Here is a 22436-nt window from a genome sequence, read left to right on the forward strand (position 1 = left end):
CACAGGCGCTGCTGCTGGGCATCAGGGCCAGGGACGCTGCCACCACTAGCAGACCCCGTGGCCACAGAGCGCTGTCACCCCATCACTGGCCCTGCGGCCACAGGACCTGCCACCATACACTGCCCCTGCCCAAGTGAACTTGGACTGTCACACGACTTCTCTAGCCTCAGTTTCCTTTTCCAGCCGATGCTGTGATGATCAGGTGAGCAGATGTGTGTGAGGGCAGTTTGATACGTTTTGGATGAGATAACACAAGGCGGCTTATGACAATAACTGTGAAAATGGAGACAAATAAATTCATAAAAGTGTAACTTCTGGGCCTGGGGAGGGCAGTGTGGGAGGAATCTTAAGACGCAAATAGAAGGCAGCTGGCTGCCACTGATTCAGCACGGCTCGCTCCAGGAATGCCAGGTTGGCTCGACGTCAGACAGTCTATAACCGCAGTCACCTCTAACAGATCCACACTCAACACCCACAGGGCAGGGGTCCGGGAGGGCTCACACCGGGCAAAGGCTGCGGCGGGGCTGAAGCAGCGAGGCTCCTGGAGGCCAAGAACAGGCGCTCAGAGCCCGGATTCCTGAGCGGGAGCTGTCCCGCCCGCCATCCTCCCGTGGCGTGGGCACCAGCCTCTGTCGCCCTGGCTGCGGTCAACGTGGGGTGAGCCCCAGTCTGCTTCAGGGTTCTGAGCCCCACCTACGGCACTTGGGGCAACGGGCACACACACTGTTGCCCTCCCAGCACCCTGCTCTCTTCCTCTGGCTTTGCTGGGGGCACCGCACGTCCCTGGTGATTTGTCTGATTCTGTCACAGCAATCCTGTCCCCCCCTCCCCAGCCTCCTCTGCTGTGAGGTGTGGCCCTGTGACCCAACGCAGGCCAACGAGAGCTACGTGCCAATCTGCTGGAGAAGAGGGCTCTACGGAGACACTTCCTCTCCTGACAAAGGGACGGGTGTCAACGGCAAACCAATGTCAGCACGTGGCTGAGCGTGGGACTCCCCGCTACGTGATGGAAACAAAGCTCTCCCGCCCCAGCCACATCAGGAAGGCTCCGAACACAGCCCTGAGACCGGGCCGAGAGCTGCGTGACGGTGGAGAGTGATGCGGGGAAGGTGCATCCAAGTGGCTGAGTGAAGAGGAGGAGCAGTGTGGCTGAGAAGACTCTCAGCAGCAGTGGGAGCCGCGTGAGCAAGGGCCTGGTCAGCTTCAGCAACACCAGGAGACCAGAGCGGCCGGAGCATAGTCCGGGAACAGGGTGGGCAGAAGAGGGGCTGCAAGCAGGCGGAGTCAGACCGAACAGAGATGAGGGGAGGCTCCAAGGTCGGGGGTGGGGGGAAGGAACATGGAGAAACCCTGGCATGTCACCCAGGAGAGGTGGCAAGACCTGGTCCAGGTGGGGGCTGTGGAGATACAGGAGAGAAGGAGGCCTGTGGGTCCAGGAGCAGGAGAGGTGAGTGCAGACTGAGGAGAAGGGCCCCTGCCCTTGGGGCTGCTCTGGGCAGAGGGCCCATCCTGCAGTGGGAAGGGTGGCACTGGGACACACTGAATGCCACCTTCTTCTTGCCTGTCCCAGAGACCAGAGCTCCCAGCTCCCAAGGCACCCAGTTCTGGGCGCCCCTCTGCCCTGCCTCTTTTCCTGACTGCAAATGTCATCACATCTCCACCCTGCTGTCCCATCAGGGACCCTTAGGGCACCCCCAGCACCTCACTGCAGCCCATCACCCCCCACCATCCCACCCTCTTTGGCCTCAGCCACACTTCTCTATTTTGAGCAAATAAGCCACCACCAGCCCCTGCCTCAGGACCTTTGCATGTGCTGCTCCTGCTGCCTTGAGATTGTGGACCCTCTGGGCACTTCAGATTCCTTCCCCACAAGGTCCTGTCTGGTGCAACCCACCACCCTCCATTCCCCTGGTCTCCTTCAGTTTCACCTCCTAGAAAACATGGCTGAGGCCAGGCTGCCTTCTTGAAGCAAAATGCTGGCCAGGGGTGTTTCCAAGAAACCTGTCTTAAGTTTTAACATCCCCTGCCCTGGGACACCCCAGTGTGCCTGGACCTGAGCCCCACTTGCCTGGGGGAGGGCCTGAGAGGGGTCGGGCTGGAGACAGTTCCTACTCTGGAGAGAGTCCAGATTGGAGCCCCTGCCCTAACTCCCCAGGTCGGGTGGCAGGCTCCCTTCCCCACAGAGGGAGGGCAGCTGGGGTGCTGGCTCCGGGTCCCCAGCCCTGAGGCCACGTCATCTACAAAGTTGGGCTGAGCTGGGGGCAGCGGGACAGGCAGTGTGGGGGGTCTTGGAAACAGCTTTATTGCCAGTGAGGAGGGAACGGCATGGAGGCAGGATGCTCCCAGGGGGGGTCTCAGGAGGGATTCACAGGCCGCTTAGGGGGCCAAATCCGGTCATTGATCCAGTGCACGTAGTTGGCCACGCGGGTGTAGACGCCCGGTTTGTTGAGCCGCCCGCAGCCATCACCCCAGCTGATGACACCATACAGGTAGGACACGCCATTCTTCTCACAGGCCAGGGGCCCGCCTGAGTCCCCCTGCACGGTGGCTAGTCAGAGCCGGGCCAGCTCCTCAACACTCCCGAATAGTCCCTGCCCCCTCGCCCCAGCCTCCCTCACCCCGACCCCGAAAATGCCCCCAGAGGAGTCAAGGGCGCAGAAGAGTCAGACGCTCCCCTGTGACAGACTCCCTGGCAGCTGACAAGGTGGCTTCCCGACAGCTTGGGGTACAGATGACACAGGTATTCCAAGGAAGGGGCCTGCCCCACCTTCCCCCAGCCTCATAGACAGGAAGTCCTCCCATTCCCAGGATGCTGTGACAGCATCTGACCAGTCATTCCCATTCCTAAAGTCCTGCGGTGGTTCCCTCCTGCTTCCATGACCAGCAACGTCTTCCTCAGTCTGGCTCCCCTCACCACCCAGCAGCATGCACCCCACAGAGACCAGGTGGCCCTGGGTTCCAGCACAGGCTACTCTCCACTTGAAATGCTCTCCTCAGCCCCTGGAAAACTGTTCACCCCTCAGGACACGTGCAAATGCCTCCTCCTCCTCTGTGAAGCCATCCTTGACTTCCCCCCAAGGGCACTTGCTGTACCACGTGGTTCAAGGGGTGGGCTGTACCCTACTCCTTGCCACTTCTGGGCTGTATGACCTGGGAAGAGTGAGCAGACCCCTCTGGGCCTGGCCTCAGTTTCCCCACCTATAAAATGGGGAGTAAAGCAGCTTCTCTCTCTCAGCATTGACATGCAGCCCCTGGAGGAGTGCTTGATAAATGAGCTACTGGGATCAGCTGATCGACTGAGAGCACTTGGGAGAACCCTGGGAGAAAAGAGATTTGGCCTTGACGTCGCGTGGCTGGGCAGCTGGGACCTGCCTGGTGTTCGTGACCTGGCCCTCCCTGGCCTCACTCCCAGTCCTGTGAGCAAGGCCTCCAGCAGTGACCAAGTGGCCTCCCGCAGCAGTGAGCACCCATTCTGGGGGGATGGCCACCAACTGGAAGGTTGGCTTTCTGCCCTGACTCCGGGCTGGCCCTACAGGTCCTGTCCCTCTGGGCTCTGAGCAACTCAGGGGCAGGCTGTCCCAGCTCACCTGGCAGGCATCCGACCTGCAGTCGAAGTATCCAGCGCACAGCATGTTGGGGCTGATGTCTGCCCCATATACCTCAGGGCTGCTGCACTTGTGGTCAGCGACCAAGGGGACCAGTGCCTCCCGCAGCGAGCTGGAGTAGCCGCTCACGTCTGCTGACACGGTGCTCTCAGGCTGGGTGAGGCTCACGGGTGCTGGGCCTGCTCCCCTGGGCGTGACGACAGCCCCCTGCCCCAGACCCACTCACTCTCATCCTGGTGGCCCCAGCCTGCAATCTGGCACTTGTGTCCAGCCGGGAAGGAGCTGCCGGGCTCAGGGAGGCAGATGGGCTGGACGAACTGGGAGCGGACAGCACAGCGTTCCCCCTTCTTCTCCAGCCGGATCAGGACTAGGCGGGGGAGAGACCAGAGGTCAGCCTGTGTCATGGGGGCCCAGGAGGACAGAGGGTGGCCATCGAGTCACATGGGGGTGCAGCCTTGCTGAGCAGAGGGGCTGTGGCCTAGGAGACCCAGGAGGGGACCAGAGGACCAGCCAAGGGCTCAGCAAGGCTGGCGGGCCAGGGCTTCCCCTGGCCAGGCCAAGATCGCTCTGTCACATGGGGCACCCTTGCTGTCCAAACCCGTGCTGTCCTCCTCCCTGCCTTCCTCCCTCCTCCCCTGCACCCTTCCCTCCACCCTCCTCCCTCTCCTCCCTGCTCTGTCTCTTCTTCCCCTCCCTCTCCCTCTATCAGGCCCCTTTAGGGTCTGAGGACTCTTCTGGGCCTGCCTGGTGCCCACTCCCAGCCTCTTTCGTGGCTCCGCCCCAGTGTGCACAGAGCACACATCCGCACCCTGCTGCACCGCAACGCGTTCCGAGTCTCACCAAGGTCATGGTCACTGGGGTTGAACACTGAGTACAGGGGGTATGGGATGTACTTCTCTATGCCAAACGTCTGGGTCACGTCAGTCGTGTGGTTGAAGAAGTGTTGTCCCAGGACCACGGAGATGCTGTCCCTGGGGGGGCTGTGCAGGGGCGTTGGTGGCTGCATGGCCCGGCCATCCCCTCCGGCCCCTGAGGTCAGCTCGCCCCCTACCCATGCTGGCAGAGCATCCAGGAGACAACCCCAGGTGGGAGATGCCGTGCAGGACCCTCCCTCTCAGCCCCAGCCCCAGGAGAGACCTGAGCAGGGGTCGGGGGATGGGCCGGAGTGTGATGGGGAGCAGTGGGCTAGGGCCACACCCTTAATCCGGGGCAGCACCACCTCCAACACAACAAGTGAATTAATAACCTGGGGCCCTCATGCAGGTCCAGGAGCACACCCTCCTGTGAAGTCGCCTGGGTGTCCAGGAGCCTGGGCCCTTCCCTCACCCTCCACCTGACCATGAAGGCCCTGGTCCATCCACTTCCACCAGCCCTGCTTGACCCAGACCTGGGACCAGTATGCTGGGGTCCGGCCCAAAGGGAGTGGGTACTCCAACCCAGCTTGGCCTCTCCCCAGCCCCTCCCTGGAAGTGGGGAGAGGATGCCTGCTCCCCTCCTCCAGCCTCTTAACCACCCCCCTCTCATTCCACACTGTGGAGGTCTTTGTAGGTCCCATTTCACGGCCGAGTGGGAGCGCGCTGCAGGTCACACAATGGTCAGCACGGGGCAGCACTTGTGATGGCTGCCACCCCCTCCCCCGCCCCCAAGCTGTAGTCTCTGGGGTGATTGATGGGGCTCACTATCGGGCTCCTCCGTCCTTCCGGAGCCCTGATCCCTGGGATGCCACTGTCAGGCCCATCCCCTCCCACCGAAGCCCCCACCCCAACTCCGGGGAGCCCTCCCCCGGCAGAGCCCTGCTCCCATCACTGCGGTAGGAGCGAGGGATGGGCTGGCCTGTCCTGCTCTGAGCCCGTTGGCCCTGGCCCTCGGGTTGTGGTGGCGGTCCTCGCAACCCTGACCCCTCCCCCAGCTGCTAGCCCCAGCCTGCCTTCCCCACCAAGAGCCCGCAGGTCGCGAGGGGCCTTGACTACCTGCGACCCTGGTACCACTAGCACGGCGTGGGCGGGGCCGGGGCCGGAAGGGGCGGCCCCTGCGCGGCGACTGCTCACGCCCACCGCCTCTGCTTCGCGCAAGCGCGCCGCCCCGTCTTGCTCTGAGCGGCAAACCGGGCGCTCCCGGGGCAAAGACTGGGACAGAGCGGCGACCCAGGGCAGGGACAGGGACGGGGACAGCACCCTGGGATAAGAATGGGGCGGGTCTTGGCGGCCTCCATGCCCAGCACCGGGCTGAGCGCTGAGTCCCACCTGAGTCAGGGGGCAACCGGGAACAAAAGGGACCAAAGGACGGGGTTTACACGGGTAGGTGGGAAACAGTGGGGGCACATGGGTGATGGTCAGGATAGGCATATGGGTGGGTAGATGGGTGGCGGGTGGAGCCTGGAAAGATGTGCAATGGATGATGGTGTATGGCCGGTTGGGTGGGTGGAGGCATAGATGGTGGTAGGCGGAAAAGTGGTGGTTTGAGGGATGATGTGGGGGTGGTGGACACTGGGGTGGGAGCAGCTCACCTGTTGGAAAAGCAGTGGGCTGCAGACACCACCCAGCAGGTGTGGACAAGGCTCCCGGCACAGAAGCTGTTCCCGATGTAGATGGCGGCCAGCCAGGGGTGCGAGCCAGGCAGCGAGGACGAGCCGCCAATGATGCGTGGCCGCAGGAAGCTCCTCTTCTTGTGCCTCTTGCCGCAGGTCTGGCGTCCAGCTGATCCAGCTACGGGGGGCTCAGACAGCAAGACCTCAGGGGGCGGGGGTTGAATTCTGGCCAGGGATTCTGGGAGCAGAGGTCACCAGATCACACCCCTGGGCTCCTTCCGCACACCCCAGGCCAGAGAGGGTCCTGGCTGCATCCCATGTCCTCAGGACCTGGCGGTTCACCCGCCTTCCGCCCCACCCTAGGCAGCTGCTGTGGAAGAGGGTCCAGGGCTTGGGCTCAGTGCTGCCCTTGTGGGCACGTGACTTACTCTGAACCTCAGTTTCCTCATCTGCAAGATGGGGAGACCGTATGCAGTCACGAGGCTTGGTGGGAACCAGAGTGAACTGGCATACCTGGCAGGTGTTTATGACCCCCCAGCAGCCTGGGATCCCAGAGCCCACCCAGGATGCCCAGGACAGTCAGGGAGCCCTGGGGTCTGTGGCCAGAGGACAGGCTGGCCTCATGAAGCTGCCCACTCCCAGGGTCTGACTCCAGGGGCACCCATATTTTTCACCCCCACCTGCACTTCCCTGTTTCTGGAGGCCACCCTGCCCCTGAGACAGGTTAGGTGGGCCACCCAGAGGACCTGGTGGACCAGCTTGCCCTCTCTGACCTCTGGTGCCAGCCCACTGCATGGCCTTGGACCAGCCCTGTTCTGGGGACCCTCAGTTTCCCCCTCTCTCAGGCATGGGGTGGGGTGAGGAGGGCCCAGGGAGTGGGGGAAACTGCGTGACCTCGGTCGGGGCAAAGCCAGTGCCGCCCGACCCTGCTCCTCCCGACCCCGCCGACCCCGCCCATCTGCGAACCGCAGGCGGCCAGGCGGCAGTACTCCCAGGAGAGCGTGCTGTCCTTCACCACGTAGCACCAGGGCCTCTCGTCCTTGTCTGGGTTCCTGGACGCAGGGGAGTCACAGGGCCCCTCAGAGGCGGTGGGGGTGCCGACACCTAGCTGGGTGGGGCTCCTGACGTCCCCAGCAGCGCTCACTCATTCTGCAGATGGTTCTGTTCCTCAGCCCACACTCCTCTCACTGGGACAGCCGCCCAGCAATGGGGGTCAGGACCCCGGGGACAGGCCTGGTCAGGAAGACCTCCCCCCAGGACAGACCCTGCCCGCCCTGGAGGAGGTGGCCTAGAGCGGGCTGGGCCGGTGCTGACCGGCAGTAAGCGTGGGGACCCAGGCCGAGCAGGGCCGCGGCGCCCACGGAGTCCGCGTGCAGCTCCTGGTAGAGCAGGTCGGAGTTCCAGGCCAGGCAGCTGAGGCCCGAGGCTGCCGTGCCTGCCACGCCTCGGTAGTCAGTGCCACTCCCTCGGAAGCAGTGCTGGGCGGGCGCTGGGGGCGGGACCGCATGCAGTGAGCCTGGGCCCCAGACGCAGGCCCGGAGGCCGGCCCACGCAGCTCCAAAGGCTGAGCGACTCACCAATGTCACAGAGCCGCCCGGTGTGGCCCGGGGGGCAGGCACACACGGTGGTCCCGGTGGCCACAATCAGGTGGCAGGTGCCCCCATTCAGGCATGGGCTGCTCAGGCAAGCTGGGGCAGGGCTCAGAAGCTAGGCCTTGGGCCTCAAGGGGTGGGGTCAGCACCCAGTTCCGACCCCTGGTGCCCATCACCGGGTGACCCTGGACCAGCCCCTTCCCCTGGGTTGGGAGGGTCAGTGACGTTGCCCCGCCCTACCCAAGCCACGCGTACCTGTGTGGCGGGAGCCCTCGCACCGAACCTGGCCCCCCACGCATGTGCACTGTTCCACTCGGCCCTGGTGCACGCGGGCCCAGCGATCGCCTTCCTCCAGGTACTCATAGTGGCTCTCATCAAAGCATTTCTCTGGGGGTGGCACAGTGAGTCCCTGCTCCCGGCGTGGGGCAGTGCCCTCCTGCCCTGCAGCCCCGTAGTCCTGCGGCCCCACTCACCGGTGCCACAGTCCTTGCCCGTGAAGGCCACGGGGCAGGTGCAGTGGTACGACTCAGGGCCCTGGGTGCTCGAGCACAAGCCCCCATTAAGACAGGGACCAGAGGCACAGGGGTCCAGGGTAGCTGGGGACACGCAGGAGGGAGGGGTGCGTCTGAGAGCCCAGGCAGTCTTCGTGCCCCAACCCCACACTGTGACTCCCCCTGCTTGCCGTGGGCCCACAGTCCTGCCATCGAGCCTGCTGCCTTAAAGCTGCCCCTTCTGGGTTCCTTGGGATGTGCGTGCTCTGGGAGGGCACACAGACCTCCCCCTCCTCGCCACAAGCCCTGCCCAGCACTCAGACCCTGGGGCAAGTGGGCCTCTGGCTCAGCACCAGGCACCCTGAAAGCCCGACCCCTCCCCCCCCAGCAGGCAGCAGGGTCCCTTCTGAGTGCCCTGGGACCCCTATAAGCAGGGCTGCCAGCACTACACTCTGCAAACCACCAGGCCCTTCCCTTGTCCAGGGCTCTTCCCATGTGGCCACAGGGCCCAGCTTGACCACCAGGGGGCACCTTGGACCCAGCAATGGCCAAAGCAGCTAGCTGTAGGGCCCCTGGAGAGGGCAGGGTCCTTGGGAGGGGTGAGGGGGGTGGTGTTTCCCTCTCCTGCAGTCCCCCAGGCTGATGACTCCTCCAGCCCCCGAGGCCTGCAGTAGGATCAACCCTGAAGTCCCCTCCTGTATTCCAGGCAGGATCCCCCCCACCTCCCCCAGTCAGCTCTGATGCCCCCACAAGCTCAGCCCCGCCAGGCCCAGCCCCCTTGTAGCCTGGGCTCAGGCCCCATACCCCGGGGCACCCACCTGGGCCCTCCTGCGGAGTGGAGGTCTGCACACAATAGCCCCAGGCCCTGTCCCGGTCATAGTTGTGAGTCGTGGCACACCTGGGGGTGGTGCGTGCCATGATGTGGGGGTCCCAGGCCAGAGACCTGTCCATTCCAAACCCGACTCACACAGGGCACCCCTCTGACAACTCTGGAGCTCTCTCCCGTTCATTCATTCATTCATTCATTCACGACACCTGCTGTGTGCCAGGCTTGGTCTGGAATAGGGAGGGCAGAGGGGGGAGGGTCTCCAGGGTGGACACAGGGCGGAGGACCAGGACCCACCACTTCCTGTGGGCACTTCCCTCCGAAGTGCAGGAGTGGAGCATGCGGCCGCCGTAGCGGAAGGGGAACCTGCAGGGCTGCCCGGCCTCGGTGAGCACTGCTGGGAAGGCACAGGGGTCAAGGGCTCCTGCGCTGGGCACTGCCTGACCCCCATCACATGCCCCACTCCCCAGGGGCTGCCCATGTTCCTCCAGAAACCCTCCCCCGCATCTAGGTGTAGCCTGCCACCTCCTCCAGGAAGCCCTCCTGACCCACCTGTGCCCCCAGGGCTGCTGTTGGAGGGGGCTGCCCTGGACAGCGGGCTAAGCTCCCCACCATGGGGTCCCTCTGCCTTTGGAGCTCTCATGGTTGGGATTCTGGGGGTCCCCGAGGTTACAGGGATGATAGGAGTCTCAGGGGTCACTGTGGTACTTTGTTCTGGGGGTTCCGTTTGGTTCTAGGAAGAGCCGAGAGGTTGTGATGGGGTCAGTGTGGGATGGGCACCCTGCACACTCAGGCCCTGCCAGAGGGCTGATGGCAGCCCCGGGCCTCTGCTTCCATATGGGGGCCCTCAGGTCTTGAAGCAGGGAACAGGGGACACTGGCTGTCCCAAGGCCTCAGCTGGGCCCTGTGCCCCCGCCCCTCCCAGAGTCCAAGGAGTCAGACTGAGCTGACTTGGGATCTGCCAGGCCAGCACCATCGCCCTCCGGGCTCACACTCTGGGGGCCTGTTCTGGGGACAGACAAGAGCAGCTGTGAGGCTTTCAGAGGCCCCCTGCCCCCCACATCAAACACTTGGCCCCAGCAGAGGCCCAGAGAGAGGGGAACAGCCCACATCCCTGGGTGGAGGTCCAGCAAATTGTACCCCCAGCCCCTGTCCCCTAGGCCAGCCCAGCACGCCCAGCTTGCCCCCTGGCCGGCTTCCACCCACTCCACGCCCCTGCCCGGGCCTCAGCCCTAGGACCTGGGGTGGGCCCAGGAGCCCATGGTCACAGTGCGGTCGGGGCGGTGCTCACCCTGCCCGCCTGGGGCTGAGCCCCGCGAGGCACCAGCAGCAGCAGCAGCAGCAGCAGCAGCAGGGACAGCCCAGGTAGGGGGCAGGGGCTGGGGACCCAGGCCCAGCTCCCCATGGCTCCTCCTGAACTGGCGGGAGGAGCAGCAGGCAGAAGCTGAGCGGCCAGGGCAGGTGGGGGTCAAGGCCACCTAGAAATGATTAACCCCAGCTGCCTCCCATGCCAGGCCCACATGTCCCCTACATCTGCTGCCCAGCTCACCCTGCCTGACCTAGCTGTCCCCTCTGGCCTCAGCCATGCTGGTCCTGAACCTTACAGTGTCCTCGAGTCTCAGCTTAGAAGGCTCCTCCAGGAAGTCTTCCAGGGTTACATGGCAGGAAGCGGTCTGGACTCCCAGCCCCAGCTTCTGATCCCCACCTGGGTGCAGGGCTGGCCACTAATTGTTCACAACCAGAGCGGCTACAGGTGCTGAGCCCTTCGGAGGGCCGGGCCTGGAGGATGGAGTGGCCCCTGGCCAGCAAAAGGCCAGGCACAGAGAAGAGGGTGTGTACACCGGCTGAGTATCACAAACAACGTCCCTAGGATGGGCACCTCTGCCGCCTTCTCCACAGTGCTTCTGCCTGTCCCCTCCCAGGATGAGCCGGATGGGACCTCCTATGGGAGTAGAGCCCCATCTGCTGCCCTAGCTCAGGGGTGCCCAGGAGTACCCGCCCCCGCCATTGCTCCCCAAACCCCGGCCCCAGGACTCCCATGGCCCTGGGCTTCCTCGTCACAGCCTGGACCGCCTGTGCCGTCCCCTCAATCTGTCCCGCTCTGCCCGGCATCCCATCCCGAGCCCTGGCCAGGCACCTGGGGGCCACCCAGGGATGCAGAGGCCTGGCTTGGGGTCCTGCCTAGGTCTGGATGTGCCTTGCTCCACACGTCTGTGAATGGGGATGGGGTATTGCCCCCTGGACATGGCTGCAGCCATCCCCCGACCCAGCCCTAGAGTTCATGACAGGGGCTGTGGACAGAGCTGTTGTGGGAACCTCTTCTGTGATTTCCGAGTGGCCACGGAGGTGGGGGTTCCCTGGGCCCCCACTAGTCAGCTCCACTGCCTGCACAGGGACACTGCAGCTGCCTCACTGGTCACAATCCCTCTGGGCACAATCCCTCTGGGCCCCCATTTCCCCGTCTGTGTAGAGGGAGGGAGTGCAGAAGCTGAGCAGGGCCCCAGCTTGGCACGCAGTGGGTGCCGGGCCCCTCTCTTCCATTCAGACACCTCCCCTGGGCCCCTGCTCAGCACACAGCTCCCCGGAAGCATCCAGAACAACCTCTGCGGCCTAGGGCACTCATGCTGAAGGCCCTCTCCGAGAAGCCTGACGTGTGTGACAAGACTGCCCCTCAACTCAGAGGAGGAAGGCGTGCAGGCGGCCCTCAGCTCTTAGTGTTGGGGTTCCACCGTGGCACCTGGGCCAGAGCGCCATCTCTGTCCGCTACAACCCAGCACCATGCCGTGGCCCTGCCCGCTGGCCTGCCTGCCGCCCCGGCCCCTCCTGACTCGCTCAAGCCTCAGGGCCTTTGCACAGGCTGAGGCTCTTCCCCACCCCTCCCCAGCGGGGCAGTCAGGTTTCCCCTGAGATGTCCCTCCATGGACAAGCCCTGCCACACCACCCCTCTAAATGCGGCCAAGGGCGAAAGGACAGGGCAGGGTGGCCTAGACGACCCAGGGGCAAGCCCTGCCCACACCGGCAGCCATGCCGGGGAGAAGAGCCTGCACTGACCTGCGGGACGCGGTGCGACTGGGCGAGTGGGCAAGCCCGGGACTTGACCCGGCAGAGCCACGTCCCGCTGCCTGCAGGCTAGGCCTTTCCTGTCAGGTCGGCCTTCTTCCTTTGCCACCTTTGACTTCACCACCCAGAGCCCCTCTTCTCCCCGCCCCTGTTCCGATGCGTGCACGCGCCCACGGGGGCACGGCTCTCCGAGGGCGGGGTCTGCGCCCAGTTTCCAGCACGAGGCTGACGCTCCAGGTCCTCAAAGACACTTTATTGAGGGAAGGCCGGACGCCGAGTGGCGGCAGCGGGCAGGGGCCGAGCGGCCCTCTGGGCCAACCTTGGTGGTTGTCCGAGCCCGGGCCCCTCCGCCCTCTCCTGGTTTGGCTCTCGAAGACGTGGTGGCCGAGGGGGCCCAGGCGGGCGTAGGCTGCCCCCAGGGGATCCTGTTCTCCACGTGTACGGCCAGCAGGGCAGCTCAGGCGCAGGGGCAGGAGGGGTGGCCTTCAGGGACAGGTCCGCAGGCAGCCTCAGACGAAGGTTGCGTGGTGTGGGCTGGCCTTGGGCTTAGCAGGCCCACCCCGGACAGGGCTCAGGCCAGGGTGGTCTGACGCTGAGGCCCTGCTGGCCCGTGATCTCCGGGGGCCTGTCCGTACCCCTGGAATGCTGCTGCCCAGCCCAGAAGCCGAGCCAGTGACATGGTCCACGTCGATGATCGAGTTGACCTGGGGGCCTCGGCTGCTTCGGGCCCCACCTCCTGTCACAGGGAGAAGAGAGAGGCTGTCACCTGTTGGCCCGCCCTGGGCTCTGGAAGCCTGCCCACCCCTCTCCTCCCACAGGTGCTGTCAAGGGGTTTCTGAAACACCCAAATGCATCCCAGGGGCAGGCAACCTCCAACCTTGAGCCCCTCAGCCTGGCGCAGGCGTGTGGGGAGGGTGGGCCAGCAGCATGGCTGTCTGCAGACTGCCAGCCTTGAGCCTCTGGTTAAACAAGCCGGCGGCTCCTCCTGGGCCCCACCGTGTGCCCAGCAGTGGGGCGCCCTCTGCAGACACCCCATGCAATGAGGAGGGTCCGGTCCAGTCGGGACAGAGGGGATGGCTCACCAACTTGGGCGCCGTCTGCCCAGCCAGGTCTCCCCTTGGGGGAGCTGAAAACTGAGCCAGCACCTGAGCCCCGGCAGTGCCCCAGAGGCCACCCCACCTCCTCCTGACCCTCCCCAGGGGCGTCAGGGTGACTGAGCTGCCCTCCCGGGGGCTGTGAGTGGGGGCTATGCGCCTGGGTGTGGGCTGTGTTGCAGGAATGAGGGGTCTATGCCTGGGGGTGGGGGGAGGGGCTGGGATAAGAGGTCCCAGATCCCTCAGAGGGACGCAGTTGCCTCTGGGGTGGGGTTTGGGCACCTGGGAGCAGGCTGTGGGAACTTCTCACGAGAGCCCCCCAGCCCCACCTCATCCATGCCCAGCAGGCCCTGCGCGGCCCATCCACCCCACCCCCACTGCGGCTCAGGAACAGAGCTGGGCCCCCTTCACTCCTCCACAGGGGGCTGTCTTCAGAGGCGGTAAGTGGCGTGAGACCCTCTGTCATGACAGGTTCCGGGCGCACCACTTCCTGGGCTTGGGGGGAGGACCAGGGCCCTCACCAGGCCCCTCGGTCTCCACCCACAGGCCTCACTAACAGGCCCCTTGGAGGGCTGTAGCTCCCAGGCCAGGGTAAGGCAGAGCCTGGGCCAGGCCTCCAGCCCCCCAGGGCCCTCTTAACCCCACCAGTGCAGTGGCCCACCTGCCTGATGCCTGGGCCCACATCCTCCGCCTCCCAGGAATCCTCTGAATCCTCCCCAGGCCCTCCTCCACCCAGTCCAGCCCCACCGCCAACACCACGAGCCAAGTGCCCCTTCCTCCACCCCAGCCCCTCTTCCAGGTCCTCAGTGGTCGGCCAGGCCTCTGCCTCCAAGCCCCCACCTCACCCCCAGGAATTCCCAGGCTGCCTGAAACTGCCCTGGAAGCTTCTAGATCCTGGGGTGGTCAGCCTCACCTCCCTGCCCACCACCCCCAGGAGCCCATCTGTCCCAGAGCCATCACTGCTCTGGTCCCAGGTGGGGCCCCTGGAGGACAGAGGTGCAGCCCCCAGGTGCCCACAGCCTTAGCCCCTCAGTGCGCTCCTCAGGCCACTCCCAGAACAGCGCCGCCTGGGTTAGGACCACGGGCGGGGTGCCAGGCCCTGGTCTGTCCAGGTGTGGGCGGGAGCCCAGAGTACCTGGGGGGCGTCCTCGGTGAGCCTGGCTCCCAGGACCCTCAGGCGCCTGTGGGGAGCCCAACCATGGCCCCCAGGGACACGGCGTCCTGCCACTGACTGCCCCTCCCTGGGTGTCAGCTGCCTGGTCTTGCTGGTGGAGGTGAAGGCCCTGCTCCCTCCATGGGTCCGAGGCCTACAAGCGAAAGCGAGGACGGCCAAGGGGGTCAAGAGCTGCTCCGGGGCCCCCAGCACCCCTGAGGAGAGTCTGAGCCTGCAGGCCGAGGCCCGTGGTCCCCTCTGACCTGACTGGACCGAATCTGTCCGAGGCCCGGCAGAAGGGCCTCTCACCCACTTCCTTCCCCAGCGCGTACGCACCGGGGCCTCACACAGGGCTGCTCAGGCCACGTGTGTCCTATTGGGCAGGTCCGATGGCTGTGGAGCAGTGGGAGGGGTTTTCAGGAAAAGCTGCCTCTTTTGAGTTCCAAGGGTCCACATAAACAGCTGTGACTAGAAGCTTCTTCCAGGCAGTCCTTTAGTCATTCAACAAACATCCTGCTAAGGCCTGCCGGGACCTACCCTGTCCCCTGCTTGTTGCTGGGTTCTGAGGCCCAGGAGATGATGGGGTGGGGCTGGTCTTCGCTTGAATTCCAGGCCATGTGGAGAGTCAGGGCTTTGCCCCTCAATCGTTTGTCCCCATTTGGGGCATCTGTCTGGAGCATTCAGAGGCCTGCAGTCCCACGTGTGTTCAGGGTCATGGCCCTCTCCTGTCCTGCCCCTTTGGACCCCTGGGAAGACAGAGGCCTGCAGGAGGCAGGGACAGCTCAGTGGGCTCAGGATGGCGAGGGACGCCTGCTTCTGGGGACAGGAGGCTTGTCCACAGGCTAATGACCTGCATGTCACAGGGAGGGTGGCAGCGGTCCAGGCCCTTCCTGCCTGCCCACCCACACTTGCTCTCCTGAGGAAGTGGCATCCCCAGGCTGGTGACTTAGTAGCAGGGCCCAACCCCGTGCAGCAGGCGGGTGTCACGGCCTCTGTACCATGGCCTGCCTGGGGTCGCTGCCCTCCCCCCACCTCCCGAGGCTCCCCTTGGTGCTCCAAAGGGAGCCCCATCTGCCCCAGACATGAGGTTTGCTCCTGGCCCAGCTTATTCCAATCCTCTGTCCCACGTGCCTCCAACACCCAGATGCGAGGCCAGAGCCAGCACCTCATCACCCGCCTCTCAGGCTGCCCTGCTGATTTGGGGGCCTCATGCCACACTGACACAGTGTCCAGTGTCCCCAAAGACATGTCCAGTTAGCAGAGCAGTGGGGAGCCCTCAGCCCACTTCGCAGCCGTTACGGTAGCTCTCCCACTCGCTTGCCCACGGCCCACCTGCCAGGGGTCGCTGTAACCTAGTAACCTGGTTTCCATGGGAATGAGGGGAGCCCTCTGCAGACACCCCATGCGATGAGGAGGGTCCAGTCCAGTTGGGACAGTGGGGACGGCTTACCCACTTGGAAGCCGTCCACCCAGCCAGGGTTCCCCTTGGGGGAGCTCAAGACACCACAGACCCTAGCCCCGGCAGACCAAATTCTGTGGTTCCGACTCTCTGGAGCCCCCATCATAATCTGGACCTCACAGGTCCCTCCCAAGAGCCTGACACCTCACTTTACTGAGGGGATTGGCCCTAAAGGCTCCAAGTTGGGAGAAGGTGGAGGTCAAGTCAGGGCCCTCCTCTTGGGGACAGCAGGGTACAGGGCTGCACTGGTGGAGGAGCCAGGACGGGGGCATGGCCTGACCCCTCGGCCACCCCTGGCTCTCTCTCAGGATCCAGCCTCAGCCCCACGGTCCCTCCTGCCCCCAGAGAGAGCCACAGTCTAGCCTCAGCCTCCAGCCCTTCTGGGCCATCCCAAGGCCTCTGCTGGCCCTGGGTCCCCCATCTCACTCTGCCTGTCTCCATGGAGACTGACTGGGTCCCCCTGAGAAAGCTTGAGGACGGCCCGACCAAAGTCCTGTTCCTGCTCGTGACACGCACGAGGTCTCCCGCCATTCGGTCTCCAGCTCAGACTATGCTGAACCCCTCCTCATGCAGCAGATCGGTCCTGAGCACCTACTGGGGCCCAGGACTCCAGCACACAAGGGGTGGGCGGCAACTTGGATGTCCTGGGGCCTCTCTGAGTGCAGGCTTGCAGGTGGGGATGAGGGGTGGGGGGCTGGAAGGTCACGCTGCCAGCCACTGGTGGCCCGTGGCTTCCACTCTGAGGGGCCCAGAGATCAGGTGGAGCAGACCAACGGCGAGGCGTGTGGGGAAGACAGAAGAGGGGGTTGGACAGAGGATGGATGGGCAGCAGGAGACCCAGGGCCGTTGGCCTGAGTGGCCAGGAGGATGGAGTAGTCAGAACTCCAGCCAGGGGTCTGGGGCAGGGGTGCTGGGCCAGCCCGGTCAGCCTGCGAGGACTGTGGAGTGGCCAGGCTGGCCCAGGAGCTCCCAGGCACTAGCAGGAGAAGGTCCACTCAGCTCCGGCCAGGCCAGGGCCAGGCCAGGGCACAAGAACACACTGCTGGAAAGGGCGTTCTGGAGAGCGCCCCTGCAGAGGCCGCCCTCCTGGGACTTCCGTGTCCCAGGAAAGCAGGCAGCCACTCCAGGTCACATCACAGTTTGTGCTGGGGAGGCTGGCTGGCTGCCCCAGAAAGCAGGTGTGCACGGGAGGCGCGTCCCCCGGCCACCCAGACAGAAGGGCCAGGCCTCTACTGGAGAGAGGGGACATCTGAGTGGACAAGTGCAAACATGGCGGGAGTGGGGGTGGATACAGGGACAAGAGGCTGGGCCCTGGGCTGGGGAGAGCTGCACAGCTGGCCCAGGAGCCCCGACACCCCTGGGGTCGGGCAGCTGGACCCCCTGTGGTTGTCGTCCTGTCACAGCTGGAGCCAGGCAGGCTTCCCCAGTGTCTCCAGCCCAGGGCTTCTGCCTCAGCTGGGACTGAGCAGGTGTGACACACGGAGACCGTCGCTGGGGTCCAGGTTGGGGGAGTGGCTGGGCACTGGGCAGCCCGGTGCAGATCGGCTCCCGGGACTCATGGCCACACCAAGGGCATGTGGTCTGGGCACTTTTCCTGCCAAGGTAAAAGGTGTGGCCCTGGTGTGGGCATGCGGCCTCTGGTTAACACTAGCCCCATTCCCATGGAAACCCGGTTGCTAGGCTACAGTGACCCCTGGCAGGTGGGCTGTGGGCGAGTGAGCAGGAGAGCTACCGTAACTGCTGCCAGGTGGGCTGAGGGCTCCCCACTGCTCTGCTAACTGGACACATCTTTGGGGACCCTGGACACTGTCAGTGTGGCATGAGGCCCCCAAATTGGCTGACTTCTGCCCCACCCAGTGAGCAGCATCTCCTCGTGCTGGGCCCCAGGGGACCCAGGCCAGGACGGATCCCTTGCGAGTGCTCCTGGGGGAGGGCTGGACGGGCACTGAGGTAGCCACAGGGCCAGCTGAGGACGGGAGCAGGGAGCCCAGCTGGCCTGTGGGCCCCCCGAGAGTCTGGCCTCCTGGAGGGGCTGAGGGACTCTGGGCCGGGACCCGGACCCAGGCCCCCAGTGCCAGCACAGCCAGGTGCCTGGGTGAGGGGCTGAGATGGCGGTGGAGGGGTGGAGGGATGGAGGGCCCAGCCACTGGACTGAGGAAGGGGCAGTTAGGGAGAGAATTCTCCAAACCTAGGGCCCAGGGAAGGGCTCCAGACACCCTCCGGAGCAGACTTCTCCCAGACCCCACATGGTAAGACCCGCACCCTAGGGTCCCATGTCACAGCTGAGCGCTCAGCCCAGGAGCCAAGGCGAGGACCTGCCGGCCCGACAGCACCTAGGGGTGGAGCGGGTGCTGGGCCGGGGGCTTCGGTCAGCGCTGGAGACCACTCCTCGGCTGGCTCTGGACACCTTCACCCACGACCCTGTTCAACAGATGTGCCTTCCTCACTAGGGAGAAGTGCCGTTTGGGGGCGACTCCCACAGCCTTGCTGTGGGCACAGGCACCTCCTCCCACTGGGCGAGCACCGCCCTCTGCACAGCCGGGGACACTGACTCAGAACCTGACTCTCGCTCTGCCAGGACCCGAGGTCCCAGCCGGTCCTCCCCAAGACGGGAACTGCCAGAGCACGCTCACCAACTCTCAGAGTTTTGTTGGAAACCAAACAGGTCAGAAGGTGGCTGGGAATTCGGACCAAATCCCCTGCAGGGAAGGCGCGTCCTACAGTACAGGCTCCATGCCGGGGCCGCGTGTCCCTCTGAAGACCACCATCTTTCAGCCACACCGGGCGCTGACGGTCCTTTTCGTACGTGGGTGCTGGGGACTAAGGGCCAGGTGGGCAGGCAGCACGACTCCAAGGGACACCCTCCCTGGGTGGGGGCGCACTGCTGGCAGCCTGGGGTGGGGAGCCTGGGGTGGGGAGCCTGGGGACCCAACGGCACCATGACACGGGATGGAGGGGCCATGGCGGCCACCACGCTGCTGGGCAACAGTTCATGGCAGCTGGAACTGGCGAGAGTAACTCCGGGTGAAACCCGCCTTCTGGCCCCAAGAATACGGAAGCTGGCCCGGGGGGTACGAGCAGGCTCTTCACTGGGACTAGGAACCTTGGGTGTGGTTCCCATGTCACAATGTGGATGTGGGGCTCATGGACCAGCGGGGGATCCATCTGGCAAGGCCGACAAGGAGGCTGTCCCCCAGGGGCCTTGTGGGACGAGCAGATGCTGCACAGAAGGACACGTGGCCCAGGCTCTTCCCAGCTCCAGGGGGACACTGGGCAGATCACAGGCCCTCATGGCTCCTTGGCACCTGCCTCACTGGCCTGTGCCCAAGTGCCTCTCCGTCCTCCCTGCTCGGGACAGCTGGGAGCCAAGTGTCCAGGGTCCCCACCTCCTTGGGGGCTGGGGGTTGGTGGTGGCTGTGGAACTGGTCCCTGTCAGTGGTCAGGAGGAGCCCTCAGGGCTCCGGGTTTCCACCCCACAGAGACTAGTACACGGAGAGCGACGCACTTGGGAAAGACAGGGACCCGCAGGCACACTGCCCATGCAGATGGGCATGCAGGGGGAAGGCTGAGCCCACCCTGGGTGAACAGTGTGGGCCCGACACACTCAGAGCAGAACGTGGACCCGGAGGAGCTGGGTGGGGCTGAGGGAAGGCCTACAGCAGGCAGCCAGCACACCTCGGCCCTGGGTTCACGGCGAACGAGCCAGGAGAATCCAGCCTGGCTGCCTCACCCACCCCCTCCTGGCACCCCTTCCTCTGCCTGGAGGCCCGATGCCGAAGCCGGCTCTTGGGGCGGGGGCCTCCCGTGGGGCCCACGTGAGGGGCTCGGGAACGTTTGCTGAGTGAATGGTAGATCTCTGAAAGCCAGTGTATTCATGTAAACCCAGTGACTCCCATACATAAAAAACGTGCAATACTTTCTCTGGATTAAGATACACTTACTGCTTTTCTAAAGTGGAAACAAAGTTTCAAATGAGAAAGGAAAGAGTTTTAAACCAGTCCAGTGATGAGATCTAGAGTTTATTTCTCCGGGAAGAACAGAGTTCAAACACAGGTGAAAACTACACACAGGCGTCTACAAAGAAGAGCAGGACAAGACAGCCAGGCTGCGGCGCAGGCCGTGCGGGGCGACGCGCGCGGGACTCCGCATCCGCGCGCCATCCCACCGGGAAGGCACCCGCCCCACGCGGCACTGCGCACGTGCGTACGACCGTGCGGGGACCAGCACCGCCTTGGGTCCCCACGGAGACGCAGCTGCAGGTCTGACAAGACCTAGCCCTGGGGCAGGACTCTGAGTGCCGGCGGCATCCTGACCGGGGCCTTCCCGCCACCCCCAACAGCGGTTCATGACCTAGAGCGTCCGCGCATCACGGGGCACGCCGGGGACACCGGCAGCCTCCAGGGCCCTGTGGACACGCACGTGGACAAGGCTCCTCGCCTACATCGCGGGACCAGGGACGCGGGGACACCGGCGGTGGCCTCAAGCCCCTTCCAGGAGGCCGGGGCCCCGCTTCACCTGCCAACACTCGTGCTTCTGGGGAATGGCTCCGCCGCCAGCCGTGCTGCCTGCCTTCTCACGCTAAGTTCCCGCTTCCACCTGGAGGGACACCTGTGACTGGCCGGGTCAGGGAACCCCATGGGGCCCCGGTGCCTGGGCACGCATGCTGTCTGACCGGCAGGCGGAGGGCGGCCAGCCCTCCCTGTGGACGGACCGTAGGCCAGTCCTCGCGCTGCCATTCACGTGGGGCTTCACGCTCTTGCTCCAGACAAACACTCTTTCAGGCTTGAGATCAAAACGCCGGAAGCGCCAGCAGCCATCGGGAACTTAAAGCGGCGCGCGCGCGCAGAAGTTCCCAGGGCCTCGCTTGCTGGTGCTCCCGGGCCCAGGACTGAGGAGGGGGCAGCAGAGACAGTGCCACTGTGCCCGCTGTGGGCGCCGCCTCGAGCCCCGCCCCACGGTGGGATGCCCCCTCCGGGCCCCTCAGCGCCCACCCCGCCCACACTCGAACCTCAGCAGCTGCCGAGTCCCTTCAGAAAAGGCAGATGCAGCCACGACAAACAGTAACCGGGGAAGAGGCCACGTGAAGCCTCCCGAGAGCTTTTGGGGCCAAGGGCTAACTTACCACAGCTGTTTCTTTTTTATTGGAAACTGGGTGGACAACACAGGGTGGACAACACGGGGTGGGTGACACCAGGCGGGCAGGGAGCAGCGGAGTCACAGGGGCTCAGGGGTGTCACACTGGGAGGTACCTGGTCTCGGAGGCCCCGCCGAGTTCCGCGGGGCAGGGGGTGGTGGCAGGAAGGTGCTGTTGGGGCTGTTGATGTCTCCCTCCCCCGTGAGCGTCAGGTCAGCCACATGCTCGCCCTCCACGGTCTGGACGTCCCTGGCCTCTGCTTCCTGCGCCGGGGGGCTGGGGGTCCCGGGGGCACAGAAGGGCGCGCTGTCCGCCGAGCCAGGGCTGGTGGCCGGGCTTTCTCGGCAGTCCCAGGCGGGCCCCTGCGGCTCTCGGGGCCTGGGAGCCCTCTCCTTGCCGTGGCCTGTTGTGGGTCTCTGGCCGAAGGCCTTGGCGGAGGCCAAGGATGGGGTGAGCTCCGTAGGGCTGGGGGGCAGACGCAGGAACTCGGGCAGCACCAGGTCCTCCTTCCTCAGCAGCCCGCGCTGGTCGTCTGCTCTGTTGCTCTGAGCTTTGGAAATGAGCTCAAAAAACTCTACAGAAGAAAACCCACATTGACTAAGTTTTAGAGAGTCTACCGTCTGGCACATGCAGCCAAATGCACGTCTGGAAAGCTCCATCCCGCTGCCCAGGCCTCCTCACTCCTGTCTGTACCCGCAGGGCTGCAGGGACACTCTCTCTGCTCCTCCCTGAAGTCAAGCTGCCTGAAGCCCAGACTGAAAACCCAGCCTGACTGGACCAACCCTGCGCCGACGGGTTTCAGCAGCACATCTCTGGTGCCACACAATTCCTGGCTCTCTTCTGAGGATTACAGAGGCCACTGGCCAGACACTACGGCCTGAAAGACCCAGGACGTGCCCCAGCCTGGCGCCCGGAGCTGGTGAACCAGCCTTGGCCAATGTGAAGGATGCACGGGTTGTGTCACCACGAACCGGGGGCCTCTGGGGGTCACCACCCTTCAGAAGAGGGTGGTCCAGATGGGGCCTGAGAGTGGCGCCCAGCCCTGAAGGCCGGGCCCCTCTGTCCACGCTGGGGGCCCCACGGCCCCAGGCCCCTCCCGGGCGGCCCCGGGCGGCCTGCTCTATAGCTCCTGCTTTGCTGGCTTCCAGAGCTCTTCTTTTTCCCACCTGGGCGGATTCCCAGTCGTAACTCGAGTTCACCATGCAAAGTCGATGGTGTCTACACTGAGTTTTCTCTAGTCTTTAATGACAATCTTAGCTTCTGAACAAGGAGTTTAAAAATCTCAAATCTCGCTGGCTTTCAGAAAGGCGCCAACTGCAGACAGCTGTGTGCGTTACTCCCGCCTGATGTTGGCCGTCACAGGGAACCGTGACAGCCCAGCAGACCAGGATGTGCTCCCTGGGCCAAAGCTCAGGTCACAGGAACAGCTCAGTTTCGAGTCAGTTCTCAAGCTTGTCTTTGTTGTAAGCTTTCAGAAGCAAAGGAAGTTTCCAGC

The 22436-nt window shown here is 64.5% G+C and overlaps 2 protein-coding genes across 5 annotated transcripts in view; both read right to left on the reverse strand.

Annotated features, from left to right (window-relative positions):
- Positions 1-2289: 2289 nt before the first annotated feature.
- Positions 2290-10459, reverse strand: HGFAC (HGF activator). Its single transcript, XM_031438355.2, has 14 exons — positions 10333-10459; positions 9594-9774; positions 9339-9435; positions 9034-9113; positions 8198-8320; positions 7980-8111; positions 7710-7820; positions 7447-7621; positions 7099-7184; positions 6112-6370; positions 4446-4585; positions 3832-3972; positions 3588-3736; positions 2290-2537 (listed from the first exon to the last, which is right to left on the reverse strand). The coding sequence occupies exons 1-14, from the start codon at positions 10444-10446 to the stop codon at positions 2355-2357; spliced, it is 1971 nt and encodes a 656-aa protein (XP_031294215.2). The 5' UTR covers positions 10447-10459; the 3' UTR covers positions 2290-2354.
- A 9354-nt stretch (positions 10460-19813) lies between these two features.
- The window catches only part of RGS12 (regulator of G protein signaling 12), a 105978-nt gene continuing 103355 nt past the window's right edge, over positions 19814-22436 (reverse strand). For 3 of the 4 annotated variants that reach the window (XM_064488536.1, XM_064488533.1, XM_031438329.2), the window contains one exon: positions 19814-21515. In XM_064488536.1, coding sequence (XP_064344606.1) covers positions 21022-21515 — 494 coding nt within the window. In that variant the 3' untranslated portion in view covers positions 19814-21021. The remainder of the gene's footprint in view (positions 21516-22436) is intronic. The other variant, XM_064488541.1, reaches the window with a different exon arrangement.

The sequence above is a fragment of the Camelus dromedarius genome, chromosome 1, assembly GCF_036321535.1.
Source record: "Camelus dromedarius isolate mCamDro1 chromosome 1, mCamDro1.pat, whole genome shotgun sequence".
NCBI lineage: Eukaryota > Metazoa > Chordata > Mammalia > Artiodactyla > Camelidae > Camelus > Camelus dromedarius.

What these genes read in the sequence shown, in the direction of transcription:
- HGFAC (XM_031438355.2), bottom strand. Translation starts at nt 10,446, where the DNA reads ATGGGGAGCTGGGCCTGGGTCCCCAGCCCCTGCCCCCTACCTGGGCTG. An exon ending in GGTCCCCACGCTTACTGCCG is followed by an intron (nt 7,185 to 7,446) that starts GTCAGCACCGGC and finishes CCCTGCGTCCAG; the next exon opens with GAACCCAGACAAGGACGAGA. An exon ending in CCCCAGTGACCATGACCTTG is followed by an intron (nt 3,973 to 4,445) that starts GTGAGACTCGGA and finishes TCCCCCGCCTAG; the next exon opens with TCCTGATCCGGCTGGAGAAG.